Source organism: Mercenaria mercenaria, chromosome 13 (genome assembly GCF_021730395.1).
Source record: "Mercenaria mercenaria strain notata chromosome 13, MADL_Memer_1, whole genome shotgun sequence".
NCBI classification, from domain to species: domain Eukaryota; kingdom Metazoa; phylum Mollusca; class Bivalvia; order Venerida; family Veneridae; genus Mercenaria; species Mercenaria mercenaria.
The window spans coordinates 70,817,191-70,838,090 of NC_069373.1; the positions used below are offsets into that span (position 1 = coordinate 70,817,191).

Genomic DNA, 20,900 nt, shown 5'->3' on the forward strand with positions numbered 1-20,900 from the left:
GAGGGTCATTGACCCTAAAGCGCTCACCTGTGTACAAGGCTTCAAGTGTCTTTGTATAACGTAATGGTACAAGTCCATAGTTAGGTTTCTTCTATGTTAGCCTATATTATATACATGTCACACACATTTTTGAACCTAGGGCAATAATTTAAACAATTAGGGTAGACAGTACAACTCTGATATCACACACCAAATATCAAGGTCTAGCTATAATTGATTCAGAGAAGAAAATTTTCAGTTTCTTATAAATAAGCTTATAGTAAGTACATGTTAAACACAGGGGCGTGGCCATTCTTTTTTTACCTTAGAGCAATAATTTGGACAAGTATGGTAGAGAGTCAAACCCTTATATCACATGCCAAATACATCAAAGCTCTAGAGAAAAAGATTTTTAATGTCTGATAGCTGAAAACCTATCTTTAACCAAAAAGACCCATAACCTTTTATGTTCAATGAACCGGAGAACCATTTGAATGATTTTGAAAGACGGCTACTAATGGGTCATTTATGTAAAGTTTTATCAAACTCCATTCAGTGCAAATTGAAGATTAATGTGTGCCAGGTCAATACTTACAGACAAATACCAACTCAAAATAAATCTGATCTATTAGGGACTATTATGAAATCATTTCTGTATAAACATTACACGTATGTGGGCTCCATTCATAATCCCGATCACACGATTGGTACACTGAAATCCACTATTCGGCATGTCCAGCATGTGTACTGAATTGATGCACGTGAAACTAGCCAAACTGTAACAAGTACATATTGATGTACCAAGCGAAAACTGGGTACACAATCAAGCCCATGTATTATACTTTATTGCATTAACCTGGCACAACCTATTTCCGACCACCACCTATTTTCACCATCTAGGACTGTTTTATGATAAAAATCTTTAGAAACCAAATTTATCAGTTGCAACTGTTTAATCAGTTACAGTGGAGACAGAACAAGTTAGAAACCTACTTTCCCTCAGTTTTGGTACTTGGAAGTTTATATGAATTACTTTTATGTAGCAGTACCATGTTTTCAGGAGGTTTTTCTTTTCACCAAAAATCCAGCACGTTTCTTTAGCTAATACCTATTCTTACCTAAACCAGTATCCATTATTTATATATCTTTTGCACTAAACGTATATTCCTTAGCCCATGTTTCCTACCAAAATTGTGAATCATACTATACAAAATTATTTTGATATTATGCAATGCTGATGCCTGTCCTTGCAACAGTTTTCTTCATTTCCTTACCATTTTTAAATTTTCAGAGTGTTAAAAGCTTAGCAGTAATGTAATACATTTTCATCTGGGACAGCTATCAATGTGGCAGATGTGACACTTAGGTTCTCTTGAGTTATTGTGCACATGATATTCGTCATTAAATGGCATTATAAATGTATTTTCCATTTTTATGTAGAAGCTACCCTTTTCGGCAGAATTCGAGACACAACATTAATTGCAAGTGTCTATAATCTGTTCGGCAGTAAGCAATTAACTTTCATTAATTAATGTATCGCCTATATTCCAAGTCTGCGGGGCGTGAAAATACAGCGACCTTGGTCGTTGCAGTTTATCGATTTTGTACAATACCCTGTCACCAGGTGTCAGTGATATGACAAGATTCTGTGTACATATTACCGCCAATGCACTTCATGATAAATTGACAATTGGCAAGGGAAGACCGCTGTATGTATTCTCAATTATATTTTCTAGCCTTTTCAAAAATTTACGAGTTCAGCATTTCGCCGCTCCTCAAGATATTGGGGCAGTGGACGTCGCCCATGCCGCCCCAGCTCATATACCCTTGCCTGTACCAGAAAATGTTCCAAACGGATTTCATTGGGGATTTCCCAACAGAAATATGGTGAATAAGTTTGGACTCAACGAGACAGCAACAGTCAAAAGTTATCATGCTGTCCTGAAACATCCTACAGTGCTTTAGGGTATAGCGGATAGCTAACTAATTACTCCTTCATTCTAATTCAAAGAAACAGAATTTAGTAGTTTTTTCTGCATATATAAGACAGAAAATAGCTATTCTTTTCAAAACATTCAGCATCTAATAGAAACTCATGTGATTTTTCTCTCCATGCTATTGTTTACATACATGCTGGTTAAGAGTGTACAGGATAGCTTTGGTCATTTTTTCCATTATTATATAGTTTAAAATTCACACCTAAACAAACTTCCCAAGATTTGTTTCTATATAAATCAGAATAATACTGTATTCTCTTTTCAAAAACATTCAGCTTTTTAAATTTCTATCAAATACTTTTCATTCATTAATGTTTTTTAATACACACTCATTTAGTCAGTAAAGGATAGCCTCGATTTTTATTTGATGACATGAAAAACAAGAGCTGTCACTAATGGTGACAAATGCCCTCGCAGCGCCTTGACCTTTGACCTGGTGACCTTGACCTTTGACCTGGTGACCCCAAAGTCAATAGGGGTCGTGTACTCAATAAGTACTATTAGCATGTGAAGTTTGAAGGTCCTGGGTGCAGTGGTTCGCAAGTAAAGTGCCTTCATGCAAAAAGTTAACATTGGCCCCTGTGACCTTGACTTTTGACCTGGTGACCCCAAAGTCAGTAGAGGTCGTGTACTCAATAAGTACTATCAGCATGTGAAGTTTGAAGGTCCTGGGTGCAGTGGTTCGCGAGTAAAGTGCCTTCAAAGTTTACGTTGTGACGAACAAACGAACGAATGGATGGACAGTTGAAAACTAATATGCCTCCCTTTGGGGGCATAACACAAGCAAACATTTAAAATGTATGTCAGAATGTCTGTCTACATGCCAATTAAAGAATCATATGAAAATTTATATAATAATTCAAGTATAAATGCAAAATTTATCAACCTATCCCCTAAAGCACTGTATTATTTGGACTACTTGTTAAGCTGTACCGGGATACATAAATTTCAAAAGGGGTACGGCACATGGGTGGATTGTGTTAAAATGCGGGTGGACCTCCACATTTGTTTAAGCATACCCTAATACAAGTGATATAGTATTATGGACCTTTAATAATTTTGGCTACAAGACATAAAATCAGTGATTTATTTTGCCCTTTTGGGAAAAGGTCCAGTACCGGATAAATTGGGAAAAATAGCGGGGTTTTTACTCAGATTGGGAATTTTTATAGTTAATTAATAACATCATTTAGAATGCTCCTTCCTTTAATTCCATGTAAATATCATCAAACAAACTGTTTGAATGGTTAAATCATGGTGAATGTCAATGTAACTAAGTTTTCCTTCTGCAATCATCAAAATGCAAACTTAATTTGGTCATTTGGGTAATTTTTGGATGATAATTGGGAAAAAAGATTGCATTTTTCAATTGGGAAAAGGTCCTTTTAAGGGTACTTTATAAAGACGGAAAAAAATCGCTGAAAATTAACCCAAAGTGACGGAGTTTGGACATACGTATTTCATACACACTTAGTACTTACCAATGCCAATTTCTTCCATAGCATTTTCCTTAATGACCTACTACAACTTGTGTTTATCAGCTTATCATTGTTATTAATTGTTTAGATAGTCTTTAACGATACACGTGCTGAAATACTTTGTTTCTTTTGTTTATTTTTTCAGCAGTGTTCAAGTTTCTACTAGAATTCCATTAGAGTAATCTCCCCAAGAGATTATCGATTTGGTTCCCAGTTTTATTTCCCGCCAAATGTCAATAGGGGAAAGACTAAAGAAATTACACGTCCTACCTTGAACGGTCGTTTGTTACAGAATAATGAGATACGATACATCTACATCTACATCTACGGAGATACTCCCAACAATCAATTTCTGATCATAACTGGGAGGTCGGGGCAGTTGTTTAAAAGCATGTTGCTATGTTACATGATACATGATATTCATGTTATTAAGAGAGTAAGAGCAGTAATATTTACAGCTTGTTAAAAATAAAAACAGGATGATGACATTAGTACATATATACGAGTCTAGGTCAGATGTGAAGCACTGAAAGTTCACACTATCCTTGATGTTATAAGGTAAGGCGTTCCAGTATCTGATTGTGCGGGGAAAAAAGGAGTTCATATGATATTGTGTTCTTGAAGATGGAATGATAAAGTTCTAGAGGTTTTCAGGTGGTTATGATATACAGAGACGAGGTTGTTTGATATTTATGCAACATAATTAAAGATGCATGCATTCTTCTTTGTTCTAATGTCTGCCATTTAAGAGTTCCAAGCATTGATGTTACGCTGCTTTGGTACGAGTAGTCATTCATAACATATCTGGCTGCAGCTCTTTGTACCTTTCCTCATGATCTCACATGTTAAGTTTTTCTGCCATGGATGCCATATGGTGTTACAGTATTCTAATTGTGGGCGGACGTATACATGTTTTGTAGGCAGTTTCTTTGATATTACGGTTATTACATTGTACATTTCTTTTTATAAATCTGAGGGTGTTACTAGCTATTAAAGATGTAAATTCAATATGTTTTTTCCAACTAAAGTCATAACTAATAGTAATCCCAAGATATTTAGCATTTTCTGTGGTTTTTAGTTCTTGATTATGTAATTTATATGGAAAGATGATATTTTTTCTTTTTTTAGGGATTCTTATGATTTCGCATTTATCAGGATTAAATTCCATAGACCATTTACGTTCCCATTCTTCTAATTTTGTCAAATCATCTTGAAGTTTGTAGGAGTCTACTAATGAGCCGATAGTGAGGTATATGATGGTGTCATCAGCAAATAAACATATTCTACTTTTAACAGAGTCGGGAAGGTCATTGATGAAACAAAGGAAGAGACAAGGACCGACTTTGTCGAAAGCTTTCGAGAAATCCATTACAATGAGATCTGTTTGTTTTCCAGATTGGAGATTGTCAAAAATTTCCTGTGTGAAGGATAATAGTTACAATACAATACAAATTTTATTTACTGTCGGTATGGCATAACAAATCAACATTAGCTATGAATAGCTATTGACCGACTTGACCGAGATCGTTCCATGTATCAGATTTTGCTTTAGGTCGTGATTTATTAAGTAAACTGCGACATACATCTCTGTACACGATTCAAACAATCTGATTAAACTAAATTAGAGAATGTTATAGCTAGAGCATCATAACGCTGTCCTAATTCTAAACTACTGCACATATAAGATAAGATAAGATAAAATAACATGACAACACAGGCAAGATTTTTACAAAGAGAGCTTTTTAGCCTTCTATTATTGGCTATTTAAAGATAGTAAATGCCCATCTTTCATTAAAATATGTGCATGTATTAGATCTAAGTGTGTAACGCATAGGCCTATTATGTAACTGTTACTGCACATAAACATGTTCATTACAAGTATTCATAAATCATATAAAGTAATTGCTTGTATTTTCAAATATGAAATTTGGTCAAGTTTATCTTTAAGAATTTATACTGAAATAAAACCGAACTTTTGAACTGTTTTCTAGTTTTTGGATATTAAAACATATATTAATTATACCTGGTATATTCTAAAATTTATTCAAGTAAATAAAAAATATGATAAGTTGAAGAGAATATTGTAATGTTATATCAAAAAAATAAATATGTATGCTGTAAACAAAACTGGTGATTGACATAGCCCAGTAACAACAAGAAATTCATTATGAAAATAGTATCCCTTATAATATTATGGACAATCCATACATACCTAGTCCCATTTCAGAGTACAAATTTTACCTGCTTTTAAATAATTTTCCTTAAACTGGCATAAAACGAAGAAAAAGTAGTGGTCATGTATCTATTTAGCGAGATTTTTCTTTTCACATTTTGCGTTTGCATAAACTGGTATTGCTACTCATACTAAAACAGAATAAGTGGAAACTCCACAGGTCGCTCAACACGACAAAAAAGAAAATGTTGCAGGCTCGGTTTGATTCAGTCTGTTCATGGACGGTAGTGGAAATGCATGCTACCGCCCATGCCCGCTAGCCCGGGTTGAGCAGAACTCAACATTTACACATGCTACAAGTACAAAAAAAAAAAACAATTTAGAGACATCCGCAGATGTGTTCATATGGCGTTGCACATGGAAACTCAATGATACACTAGCGTGTAATTCCACGAAAAGCGGCGTATGGTCCCCAGGTAAAATAATGGGGAAAACAATGAGCAGAACTAAACAAACTGGAATTAAGATAATGGAGCCTGCATATCACAGGAACTGCCAAAAACAAAATTAAAAAGCAGGCACAATATCCAAGGGATGATTATACAGCACCCAAAGCTATGAAAGCGGGAGTATTGGAACCACCCAGGCCGAAATGTTCAACAGTACCAATAACACGACATAAAGTCGTGCTGAACGATCTAAAAAGATCGAAATATAACAGCCCTGAGTTTTACTTCACCAAACACAACATTCTCTCTCATTTTTTTACCAAAACGTCAAAAAAGAACTTCCACAGTGAAATTAAACAGAAAACAAGCAAAAATTTTGATTTCTTTTGGCAGCCCAAAAGAAACAGTAGTGTTCAATTACCTATCCGCCAATATGTGATAGACCAGATTGCTCCCGCTCTGCTTCCTTTGACCATAAGAAAGGTATAACTCGTAACGAACACAGTGGAGCACCGCCTCAGAACTGTCAGTGGCAACAACACCACTGGAGAGCTTAAACCGGTTTATGGTGCGCAGCCAACCTCACTCTTACCCCCACTATGTTACAAAGACACGGGACAATGTAAATAAAAGTACTCCCCGTCAGGTGACTCTCTAACACACGTAATGGAAACAAAAAGGCATGGCATGTAAAACACAAAAATGCTCCTGTATAAATATATAAAAAGCAAACATTATGAACCAAAAACGTATGTACTCAATGCCTTTGCAGAAGACAGAGCAACAAGAGAAACACTCTTAAGGGCCCTGCGAAACAGGCCAGAAGACGGATGTCCTGGTGGGATTTAAAAACTGCTCATCATACAGTCCCCACCCACCCTTCTTCCGTCGGACACAATCAAAGAGGGAAGCGTAGTGTCCAACTGTAAACGGGCTGAACACTAAACATGCGGTATGTCTCAAAACAGTTGGGTCGTAACCTCTTTTAATAAAACGTTTTATAATTTTAAGAATTGCGTCTTGTCAAAGAATTCATATATTTCTAACTGTACACTGCGAAAACATAACTTAAACTTTACTACATTTTGAGAATTAATTTGCCTGCAAATGCATGCCGCACGTAAATATGAATTATGACGCTCTAATGGCACTGAAAACGCGCAGTATAACAGTCTTATTGGGAATTAAACAAAATTAAACAAATTAAACTTTCTTTCTTTGAGACAATACAGCGCTATAACAGAATTATCCAAATCGGACAAAAATAAGACATTTATAAAATTGAGTATTGGTGGTGGAGGACAGCCCTAGGTGCCCCTTCTCGCCCAACAGTTCTGTAAAACCGCCGACCTATAGTAAGTCAGTTGGATGGTAGATGGATTATTTGCTGGATTTTAAACTCACAGCAATGAAGGACAATGCCAACAACCGCTCGGAAGACGTGACCCCGTAACAGGTGTAGACTGAGTACTAAATAAATCTCTGTTCTTTCAATTTTTCTTAAAGATGGAAATATGGATTTTGTATTAATTCGGCCTGTAATTTTGTATATTTTTATATGATTTGAAATTACCTGAAAGTTGATTCGGGTCTAGAACTGTGTAAAACCGAAAACGCTTCCGTACATCGCCGATATAACTTTCCGGTACCTTCGGAGCGAGGCTTCTCTTCCTCAGCAGATTAGCACTCGAGACGTTTCGGAACTTAATAATGTTTTGATTGATATCTTGGTCGAGTCTTTCTCCAACGCCAAGCTCAAACCTGTTGCTATGGTAATTTTCAACGCCTTTTGATGTCTCCTCATTAAATTCGAACAAAGGTGATGAAATCACTCGCTTCATTCGACCAAGGACAGAATTTTTTCTTTTTGATTTATCCATAGTCCTCGAAGATAAACTGCTCGTTGCATTTTGCGACTGCTCAATATTGTCGAACTCAATGTTGTCCATCATGCTAGACAAAAATATACAGGTTTACTATTACCAACTTGAAAATGCACTTAAGAAGTGAAGCTTACAGCAAATATGAGTAAAGGTCACGGTCATATTAAAATGCAAAATTCTCTTATTTTCTTTTGTTGTCAATCTGAAGCGAAAACTAAAATATTCGTGTCTGTATATCTAAAAAAAAACAGCACAAGGTCAATGCCATACCTGAAGATCAAATGTCAGAGATGATTGCCGTACATTACGTTCTGGAGAAACTAAAGGACTTTAAAATGACACCGTTTTCAGATACGTGTATTCAATATTAATACTATATAAGTAATAAAGGCACTGTTTTATGTAGGAGCATACCTGAAAATCAAATGTCAGAGGTGATTGTCGTGCATTACGTTCTGGAGAACTAAAGGACTTTAAAATGACACCGTTTTCAGACACTTGTATTCAATATTGATATTATATAAGTAATAAAGCACTGTTGTATGTAGGAACATTATCTCCTGATGGTGTTTTTCCAACTTTTAAAATGGAAACATTGAGGATTTTTTAATGAAGTAAACTGGCTTATTTCACTCAGTAAATAAAACTTTATGAAATGCACGCGCAGCACATGCAGCTGGTAATAAATTGTACACATTGGGAGGGAGAACAATTCCACTAAAACATGTTAGGAAATGCGGTTTGCTATTAAGCATTGCAAGTTTACATGCCCGATGTAATTCATACTCAAATAGAAAATTCTTGACCGAACGTCTTTAATCAATTGTTTGCCAGTACCTACACATCCAGTAAGAAGTAATCTATAGACAAACATATTGCGAATTAAAACACTTACCGTTTTTCACCCCGTTGTTCAAATTTTATCACTTTTTCTCAATACATATTAAAATGGAAAATAAATAAATTCTTTAAGTTTAAAGGAACTTTTTCCTCCTAAATATCCTAACCATCAATTAAGAAGACACACAAAAACTACAGCGTATCCATGCATGACAGTTATTACATCTCTCATAAACAGCATAACTTAATTTGAATGTTAATATAGTGTTTATCATGACTGGTAAAATGTTGAATAATGTCGGGCAAATGACCGATATATTAACAGGTAATTGTTTAATATCATAATTATGATAAAACGGAGAGAATTTTGTAGAAATTGAAAAAAATATCATTTATTTACGTAATTAGCATTATAAATTATTAACTTAACCCTCATCTTCCATGCAAATAGGAAACATATTATTTGCATGAAATAATCAAAACATAAAAGGATGTGAGACGTCATATTGTGTGCTTATGGAATAAACCAGACATGTGCGTATGACGTCCTATATTGTATATATGAAATAACCCAAATGAATGTATGACGTCATAGTTTGTGCGTTTGAAATAATCCAAACATTAAAGAATTTGTGACATCATATTTTGTGTATATGAAAAAAACAACAAGACAGTGTGTGACGTCTTATATTGTAGATACGAAACAACTCAAGTCAATGGATGTGTAACTTTACATATTGTGCATATGAAATAAACCAAACATAAAAGGTTTCTTGTCGTCTTTGATTGTATATATGATACAATCCAAACATCAATGCATATGTGACGTCACATATTGTACATATGAAATAATCCAAACATAAAAGGATGTGTGACGTCATTTATTATACATATGAAATCAATTGATGTGTAACGTAGCATATTGTCGCACATGTAATAATCTAAATATCAATGGGTGTGTGACTTCACATATTGTGCATACATGAAATATTCTTGCACACCGGACTGGTGTTTCCGGTGATTTTACCCATGCCGGCAAAACCCATCTGGCACCCCTCCCCCCTCCCCCATGCCAGATGACTCTCGTGCTGTTAATGACAACTAGTTGTTCATGCACTGATAAAATATTGTTTATGTAAAAACACGAAAAAAGCAGGTACCTTGATAGTTTCTCTCCGTTCCTTATAGTATATTTCTCGATTCAAAATACGTTAGGTTACCGTAAGAACATAACGTTACGCTACAAACGATAAAACTAAAGTAGAACTTTGTTATTGTGCGTAACGTAAAACATCATGACGTCACTTCTGCTTACGGACGTTAATTTCCCGCGCTCTACTATAAGAAAGAGTACTACAAAGAAAGTATTTCTATCTGTTATTTGTAAAATACGGTATGCAAGAAAATAATCTGCCAGAATAAAATGCTAACATGTATACGATATGCAAGAAAAAATATCAGTCATGTGTTTACGAATCGGATGAAAATATCCGTCCCTCGGCCACCTGCGCATGGGCGGTAATTCGGCAAGCCTCATTACTGCCCAATGCGCAGGTGCCCTCGGGACGGATATTTCTATCCGATTCGTAAACACATGATAGATATTATTAATCCAACACCAGTTGATGTGTAACGTCACATTCTGTACATATGAAATAACTCAGCATCAACGGGTGAATGACGTCAGGTATTGTGCATATGAAATAACCCGAAAGACGTCCTACAGTGAACATATGAAACAAATGTTCAAAAGAAGAAAAATTAGAAGATATTTTTATTCCTAAATGCCTTTCCAGAAGTAATGAAAAAAGTTTAAAAAAGACAAACTTGAATCCTAAATTAGATTATCATATTTGTACCTAAAATGAGAATTGTATGTACAGAAGTGATAACTGTAATAGGTTTTCAAAGGTAAATCAAAAGGTCAGTCTACACAACTTTGTAAAACATTCGGATAAATAATATTTTGAAGGAGCAAGGTCAATGAAAGATTTAATACAGAATTTATGCGGCCACGGTTATCTCATTTTCAATTAAAAGATTTAATAGAGTGTGATCTGGTAGAAGTTGGGCTTCCAATAGGTTTTGAAGGTAACGGAAATGAGGGAATGACCTTTAAAGTCTACTCATTCTACCAAAAATTGCATCAGTGGAGTTAGAACCATGCATATGTGGTAAACTTCTTCGGTTTTGGCAGTGACATATTTTGCTTTTTGTAAATATCTAAATAAATAGTTCCAGTTACCATGTTCTATTATCACACAAGAGTACATTATGATGAAACCTTGCTGAAAATTTGAACCTTATTGAGCAAATATTGTTTGTGTTGTTCCCAAAAATATACCTCAAAATACTCCCGAGAAAGTTTATCAGCAGAAATCAATAAATGTTCTTAAAGTTATATATTTTAAATTTTCTGGTGCCATGTTCTATTATATATGTTGTAAACATATGCCTTAATATCTATGCAAAGTTTAAGGACATGACATTTTGTAGTTTTAGTGAAAATCTTGAAAAATATCTATTTGTTCACATTTTTCCTGTTCGGTTTCTTGGGTGGCTAGAGCTGGCCAATGAAATTAATCAAAAATATCTAAAGATGTCATGTCAAGAATGTTGTTTTGAGTTATAGCGAACTTTATAGAATTTTTACAAGTTTTGTTCTCTTGAAATCGTTAAAATTGGACTCTTGATGCGAGTGTGCAATTTTGGCGGCCATATTGATTTTGTCTTATGGGCGACAGACACCCTGACGCTTATAAAAAGTATGTTTGGTACTTTAACAGACAAATTTATCTTGTCTTGTTTTATCGGTCAGAAATATAAACCATATAATTTAGTTCTTTCTTTATTTCATATAAACAATTACATGTAAATATTTAGACCTCATTTTTCAGTACTTTAGAGGATTTTAATGATATGAAAACCGTATATAGACAGTTAGTAACCAAAAATAAAAAAAAATATTGAAATGTTATTTACATAATATAAGAAACATAATCTGAAAAAAAGAAACAAAACCCTCTGAAAAAGCTCCCAAGAAATTTGCTGTTTGGAAATAACGCATATATAGACATGTTCTCAATGACCTGCAAATTCACAATGAAAGTGGGCTAAATCTTTGTTAAAACAATGAAAAAGCCTGAAACCACCGAATCCCATAGAGGCATTTTTTACCTTGCTTTCTGTGCCAGCAATTATAATTCAATTGCTATTGCCTTTGCAAGCTGAGAACCAGTGTCGTTTTGAGCTGCCGAAAGGAATTTCATCTTCCTTCGTCGTTGACTTGTTTACAATTATGTTTTACAGTCTATCGACTTGACTATTTTATTTTCTGATGAAGACGTCATGAATTTTGTACATTTTTTAACAAAAATACGAAATTTTAAAGTAGCTGAAAATGTCTAATATGTTTAATCCTCTTCAGTTTTCTAAATGATTTCAGTGAACTATATCACAGAATGTAATTTGAACGAAAAATCTCCTGTATTTAGATTGCATTATAATAATTGTTGGTTGGCATATTTCTGTCACGAGTTAGCTAGGTAGCTATCACGACAATATGCAAAAGGTATAAAGATAATAATATACATTTATGTAAATTATCGCAATTATATTTCCAGGAAACCGTTACATTGCTTTATCAAGATAATATTTGAACTATCGCGGGAGAAATATGCCGCCATACTTATAAGTTACTCAACATTCCCCAGGTGTTGTCATTTTGTTTTGAAACCTTTCAAGTATACAAAACACTGACAAATTATTTTGATCTTGCTAAATTTATACTAGAAGCTATTTTATCATAATAATTTTGAACAATGACACATTTTCTCCTGATTTCCTTTACTGTGTTTTTTTATTGTATACCAGGAAAAAAATGTACTATGACACTGCTTACATCAGACTGTAAGTATGCATTTATTCAGTCAGGAGACATCTTTGTTAGACTATTGTTCTATGTCATAACTGATTATGAAGTTATACTTTTTTGTAATTTGACACATTCAAAATATACTCATACAAACGGATGCTATACTAGAAGTATAAAGCACAACTTAACTATTTGATAAAAGTGTTTTCACAATAGGACCCATGTGCAGGTGGAAATGTGAAAACAAAAAAGATAGCGCCTAAAATGTTTACATGTTGTCATATTAAATCATTTTTGTATTATACAACAAACAAGGAATAAAGAATTTAAAGAAGAGGAAAAGCATCGTAAAGATAGCGTTAACGTTGTTCACTTCAACAGACGACGTCCAGTAAGTTGTAAAGTGTCCCTTGGTCTCAGACCCGACACAGTGATGGCACGTTAAAACGTTTTCCGGATCATAACGACGCTTGATTTGCAGTAATCTAGAGTAGTGGTTGCCCCAGAAATCTTCACGCCAATGTGGATTATTTTTTTGTTGGTTCGTTGACGTACATGCCAGTGCCAAATCTACGAAGTCTCTCACTCAATGCGTCGGCAAGAGGGATCCAAATATCGTCTTGTTGTGACTGGTCAAACCATGTTTGTTTCGTCGGACTAGCTAGTGCCACGTAGCACGTTAAACATGAAACAGCAGTTCTGTAACCAGGATAGAGCGGAGTTGATTCTATAGCGAATTCTGTTGTTTTGCCTGAAGTAGCCACAATATTTAGATATTTAAATGTCAAACCTTGATTGCTTGCAGTGGAATTGTAGTCATTCATGTTTCAAACTTGGCTACTAAAGTTTTATCTTAAATTCTAACATGGCTCGATTTGATTGTCGGTTAAACAAAAAGGTCAGGAGATTTAAAATACTAACTTGTGAATAACAAAATTCAACTTGCAGCAAATCACAACATAAACATCAGTTAGAGACATAAAACTGTTTAATCTTCGTTTTTCATATAATCTGTGTCTAATACAGATTTTAGTGTAAACGCTACGTGTTGAACCTTACCTCCAAGCGAAATTCCTGTACATCCAAGATAAATATCTTTGAAGTTCGTGAGAAATTCTTGCTGAATGAATGTTACAAGGTCCTCGTTGACTTTGTCTGGCTGCAGCATAGTACCAACTAGAAAGATCCTAGTTATAGGTGGATTAATCACGTTTTTCTCATATTCCCAGAAACTGCTAATATTAGTGATTGTCACATTGATTTGAGGATTTGAAGCTGTTTACCAATGTTAATGAACTCTTCAAAAACATTCTCTTCTGTACCATCCCAAGGACCAAACTTGTTCATTGCCAACTGCAAACTCCCCGTCATTGTGACACCTTGATGTATTGTTTTACTATTTCTTAGTAAGTAATAGCCTCCCCATTCCTTTGGCATCGAAGTTACTAGGTTACCAAGAGCAGATAAAAGCTTTCCACTGACATCTATATCATATTGATCTATCTTTAGAGGCATCCATGTATTCACTATCACCATCCCCGCAGGCATTAGGTGCAATTTGAAAACAAAATAAACCACCACTCCGAAAGTCCCGCCTCCACCACCAGGTACTGCCCAAAATAAATCCCCGTTGTCTGTTGACGTTGAGCCATCAAGTTCTTCTATTTCGCAACCTGACTCTGTACACGTTGCTATTCTACCGTCTGCCAAGACAGCCTATATAACATATATTGATATTCTAAGTACATTTATATTACATGATAATTATTTCATGTTTACTTATAACGTTCGCTATACTATGGACGCATTGGTCGAGAGGGCTAAGACGCTTTCCTACGGAGGTGAAGACCCATGATTGATATCACCAGACGCCATATTTTGATACAGGAAAAGTAAAATATTTCGATCATGTTCTTTGACCTTCAAGTGTGACCTTGTTCTGGGTTATGTACACTGCAAGTCGTTTCACTGAGGTTAACAATTGATGTTACTTATATGAAAACTCTTCAATGTTTAACCGCAAACATGATATTAAGGTATTAGATCACTAATAGAGAACCTCCTTTTTGAAGAGTATTCAATTCCTTCCATAAACCTACTTTTACTGCAATTCTTAGTGGGGCGTAGGTTCAAACCCTACTGGGACCAAATTTTTCTTTCGTTATTTTCCTTTCTCTAGTAAGTTTTTACTTCTTTCAAGACTTATTATAGATTTCTTGTACAAAAATGGAAAAACATGAATCTTAAAAGTGATTTCTTGGTGTTCAAGGTAAATTTACTACTTAAACAGAAGGGGTAGAGTTACACATCTTTAAAAATATTGAGTTACACGCGGTGAAAGTTCTCCATTTGGCTTTCACTCTTAGATTATATATTGTGGAAGAAATTTAGGTAGGTTTTTTGTCTGTCCTAATGTTATTTTTAAATGGAGTAAGCAAAATTCAAAACAAAAACACAGCATTCGACCTTATTTTTTCAATGTTGAAGTATGAATTCTGTCTCATTAAATCCGTTTACTTGAGTCACCATAGAAAAAATGATATTGACATTTTTATTTTGTGTTTAATGATTGTTTACCAATAGTTTGATGTTTCTTTTATTAAAATTAATGGTAAAATGAGTTCTCTGCAGACGTTTTGGATAGTGGCTATCACTTTGAAATTTGTCTCTACTTGAGCTTGAGGAGATACCATATGTTATACAAAATTTATAAAAAACGGCACGGTTAAAGTTGTTTAAAAATTGCAGAATAGTGCAAAACACGGTTACCTTTCAGAATTTTCTAAGCAAAGGCCATTTTGTAAACATTACTATTAGTGATCTAATACCTTAATGACGTTCCGTTATACTGCCGACCTTGAAACTACGACGACACGATGCTATTGCGCAATATAAATATCGTACTGTTGAACGCGACATCACGATAACAAGATGTGACAGCATGACAATATAATGCGATAACACGTTTTGTTATGCTATTGGATCGTGTTGTCGAGCCTTTTCAGCGTGTTATCGCGCTGTCGCATCGTGTTGTCGTGCCGTGGCTTCGTATTATCTTAGTGTCGTTATTACCTCTGTGACAGTTGACATTACAATGGCCCTACTGCAACACAGTACAGGAGTCACGCATTGAAATTCTCATGCCAGTATGTGTAATGACTACTGTCGGTTTTTCAGACTGTGCTAATGCATTTAAACATGTAAAGAATAAGTGAAAAATAAGATGTACCTGGACTTCAAGAACATTGTCAACTGCGTATCCAAGTGACCTTGAGATTGAACTGTGTCCTCCGCCCAGCGTATACCCACCAGGTGTCACTGTATGGCTACTTCCGCCTACAATGGTTCGATTGTAGGTTTGATCAAGCTGTAGAAAAAACATCAAATCTATAACTAATTTATTTATTTATTTGGGTTTTACGGCGCACCAACACAGTATAAGTTATATGGCGCCAAAATCTATAACTAAAATTTCTGACATATATATGATATGTTTTAATATATAAACAGGCAGACGTTCATTGTACAGCAGATGCACGACTGAATCTCTGAGATAAATAATTATCAAGGACCTCTGTAAAACTCTTCCTTTAGAACAGGGGCGTCGGAAGGTGTTTGATATTGGGGCCGCGAGGGGGGTAGGTACGGGAGGGGGTTTCCGACCCCCTACCCCCCGTAAGGGGGGTAAGGGGGAACTCCCCCTGAAATTTTTTAAAAAACAGGATCATAAATGGCGAGTTCTGGTGCACTTTAGGGGTACTGAATCGCATCTCAAGCCTCCAGTATTTTCTTACTATTTACATGACTATAAGCAAAATAGTGTTTAATAAACTCTTATCAGAATTAATAATGTGTAACGCAATACAAAGAATGCATGTATGTTGTTTTTTTTTTTTTCGTATTTAATGTATTGAACAATAATCATTCATGTTACATTCAATAAACTCAAGTAAGTTCACTCAACAGTTTTCAACATTCTCAAATCAGCTAAGTGTAATTGACTTATTCAGTCTCTTAAACTTTTCCAAAAATGGAAAGACGTGAGTCGTTGCTGTTCACAAACTCATTTGCCACCGCATCGAGATCAATACTTAGAGATAGGTCCTAAAATTTTCAATGATAGAAACTCAATAAATAAAGTCTAGAAATTGATTTCCAAGTCCTTGAAATAACCAAACGTGATTTCACAAATGTGTAATTTATGATAGTTTTGTTAATATCAATTACAGAAGTTTAAATTTTTAATTTAAAGTTGTGATCCGCAAAGAATGACAACTCTTGCCTTGGGCTAGTACTTAAAAGCAGAGATATCTATTAGTTTACTTCCCTTGTAATTACATAAATGAGTGGAAAATGGAAATGGTTTAAGACACAATATGATACTTTTTTGCACAACAAAAACATTTAGGATTTATTCATATGTATTTGATTTACCCCTCAAAACCTGGTTCTTATGATTTTTTTAACTTACTTATGGTGAAAAAATAACTTTTAACAAGCCGATAATAAAATGAAATACCAGTAAGTATTTTATAGTGCAGATAATACAGTTTTGCTTGTATCAAAATGTCACAATAGAATCACTTTTGTAATAAAGAACACCTGGTAGGATTAGTAAGGTGAAATTATATTGATCTCTATTTCCTATGCCTACAATACTGTCTGTTGCCTCTCTGTGAATATGTAAAGTCATAATGTGGTTCAAACGTTTTTCGGTCATGTTGGAACGTAAGTACGTTTTTAATCTCCTAAAAGCTGAAAATGAACGCTCACTTGTAGCGTTGGTGGCAAGCATAACTAATATCAGTTTCAAGACAGTAACAATTTCAGAGAACATAGCGCGAGAAGCTGGTTTCATATTTGTCAACAATTTGGTAACATCAGAAACAGTAACATTGGAAACATTGTCACAGCTATTTCGAGCATGTACTTTCAGAGATTCCAGTTGAGATTTTAGTGAGGGTCTATCTATATCGTCCTTGTAGAAGTCTACCACAAAATCCATGTCTTCCAGGTATGAAGAGTCATTGGTGACACATTTAAGTACCATATCTTCCAAGTGACGATAGGACTTGTAACCGGGTTGGTCAAATCGATCCTGCACACAGTTTACAGCTAAATCCAGTGCTGATGTCTGTTGTTCATTTTCTCTTGAGCGTGAGCCGAAGATAAGGTCTCACCGATGTCTTTTGTCTGTTTTGGAAGTGTGATGCTTCTTTCAACCGCCTCTTTATGGCAATCTGAATTTTCATGTTTTTTAATTTCTTAGTGGCGTCCTTCCAGTTGCTGAACCCGGTACTGATGAAGGCAGTTTCTGCTTTTGAGTTGGCAACCTTTCCACCTGTCATAGCTGACATGCATATGTAGCAGAACGCCACGTCTTTTGCCTAAAATGAGATAAGAAAAATTGTTTCAATGGATTTTTTAATTACATGTATAAAAAAGATTATATATAAATAAAATACAATAAATATGTCCATATGTTACAAATTTAAGCAATGATTTAAAAAGTTTTTCATGATGGAAAACATGTGAAATCAGAAAAAGTACGTACCTCATCACAGTGAATCCAAGGATGAATTTTGAACCACTGAACATTGATAGAGCGCTGTTCATGATTTTTTATTCCAAAAGTGCGTTTTGGAAATTTGAAATTTAGTGGTTGGTTAGGAGTATCCATTATGAGTATCATAAAAGATATGACATAAGTTAAACTTCATTTCTTATTTTGTTTTGAAATATCTTTTTTTTTTTAGTAAAAACAATTTATGCAATTAATTCCTTACATCTTAGCGGTGTGATAAATCTTAACACTTACCTCTTTCATAAAATAAAAACATGATAATTATTTTTCTGAATTTTATAAGATCTTTGCGGCGGGATATAGCTTAAACGTACCATTAACTAAAGACATGCCAATTAAAAATATGCTGATTTGCTCATGCGTAATTAAGTCCAATCACGGACACGTGTGTATGACTCCAATTAACACCCCCGGTCGTGTCACCGTCACCACGGTAACACACTAATCTAAGAAGCTGCAGTATATTCCTGAAATAAGCCAATAGTCCATGCAACATTTGTCAGTACCGAAAGTTAGAGTTCAATGGATACCTCTTGGAGAGATGCCAATCATCAATGCTCTATTTAGATGTGTTGCTGATGATTTGTTTGAGCCAATTGTGCCAGGAAAAGGAAACCGTTACCTACTGACCGTAGCTGATTTTGTTACCTATTATGCAGAGGCAGAAAATGAAACATTATTAGAAGAATTCTCGAGAATAGCTTTTCCTTCTGAAATCTTAAGTGACAGAGGTAGCCAGTTTATATCATAACTTATAGGTAAAGTTTGCAGGCTCTTGGTCCAACATTCTTGTTGTTGTTGTTGTTGGTCCTAAACAGTTGTTTGCCACACCTTACAGCAAAGAATGTAACAGCCTTTGTGAGAGAATGAATAGATTTATTCTCAAAAATATGCTACAGAAAATGTGCCAGGTTTCCGAGCAAAAGTATATAAATACTGGCGGTATTTTGCTCATGATAAAAACATGTGTATGATTAATAAAGCTTATCGACGAAGGGGTGCAGACTTAGACTTTTATGGAAAGAATGTATGATGTGTGTTCGATGAAGGCGGTAAAACGTCACAATGTCGAAGTATGTAATTTATAAACAGTGGAAAATTTTATATAAAATTGCAAAAGAACACACACACAAAAAAATAAGAAAAATAAAGTGCTAGCTTCCAAGGTGAAAAGTCAGGCGGCGCAAACTAGCTCCGTAACCGTTGGAATCGCCTCGCGCCGACCCCAACCCTGATAGTGATGATGAACGTTTTACGATTATCATTAGATATATCTGATATGGCTGGTTAAAACTTATATATATAGTTGTAATTCTGGCGGAAAAATAGCACTTGTTATAGTAATTCAAAATATATGGTTGCACGCTATTCGAAAAGTAGGTGGCAAATCGAAATTTAAATCAGTACTTGAATGTTAATACCGTTTCTATGAATTGAAAAAAAAGAACCCGCTCAGTAGCTTAATTTTGATTCATATATTAAAATGAATCTTCATCTGTATGTAGTTTGTAGAAATAAACGAAGTTTGTGTGGCATACGCCCAGCCAGAATCTTGAGAAATAGGGAAACGTTATGTCCGTGTATCTGTCAAGTGTAAAGGAACTGGGTCAGTCATCTTTTATGTCTGTATATAGTTTTGATACACACTTTTTGTTTGGGGATTGTAATATTTGAAATATTTTTGACATATGATACTTTGTATACTCCTGATGAAAATATAATATATCAATTCTCGGTTGTGGATATTTAATCCACTGTTACTATCTTTAAATGATCACAATGAAAGTAGTAGAAAATACAGGGGGAAGTCAGCATAAAGTAGTACACGTACACTTGTCTTACCATTTTATATATTTCTGCCCAAGTCAGTCCGGTCTGAACTTTGAATTTTGATTTCTCCATATTCGTTTCTACTGGAATTAAGTTTGACCTCGTACTCTTTTATTTCAGACAAGTTTATGTTAATACTTCCATCCCATGTAGATCTTCCAACATAGTCATGACCGGAACTTCTAATTGTCACGTGCAAGTTGTACTTCCGAGAAAACAGGATTGTTTCTTTTATGTCCTCCTTTGAAATTACCATACTCACTATACTTGGATACCTTTGGAATAAACATATTTTGGATTATTTGATGTGCTATTCAGTGCTAAAGTAAAAATATTAATAAAAACTTAAGAACATTTATGTCTGATGTAATGAAACAAAATACTTGAATGGCTTGCCGATTAACGGTCAAAACTATTGTCCGGTGTCCAATCTATTCAGTATCAAAATTTGAAACGGCACTCATTATTATGTGATGTAGCCTGAAATAGTTATTAAAACTGATATACTAATTTTAGCACGAGACACGTTTGCAATTAAATAAGCAACAGAAGTTGACTCAGTGTATGCTAGAATAAAGCATTATTTAGGAAAATTTACGAAATACAGTTTATGTTTATATAATGTTATCAGAATGATCTAAAGTGTTAAACATACTTCGAAAGAAAACCTCTTCGAAAGATGGGCCAGATTTATATGTAACTTTGAAAACCTACATTCCGAGGTTTACAATTTGCAACATTATTTTTTTTGGGGGGGGGGGATTTTTTGGTCCTTTTTACAACCTTTACAGGATATCTCAACTTGTTGTATTC

General features: G+C 34.8%; 1 protein-coding gene across 6 annotated transcripts in view; it reads right to left on the reverse strand.

Moving 5' to 3' along the window:
- LOC123528611 (prestin-like) overlaps positions 1-7,971 on the reverse strand; it is a 121,095-nt gene extending 113,124 nt beyond the window's left edge. For 5 of the 6 annotated variants that reach the window (XM_053522213.1, XM_053522211.1, XM_053522212.1 and 2 more), the window contains exon 1: positions 7,650-7,971. In XM_053522213.1, coding sequence (XP_053378188.1) covers positions 7,650-7,956 — 307 coding nt within the window. In that variant the 5' untranslated portion in view covers positions 7,957-7,971. Of the gene's footprint in view, positions 1-3,457; positions 3,591-7,649 lie in introns of those variants that run through there. The other variant, XM_053522216.1, reaches the window with a different exon arrangement.
- Positions 7,972-20,900: the final 12,929 nt, after the last annotated feature.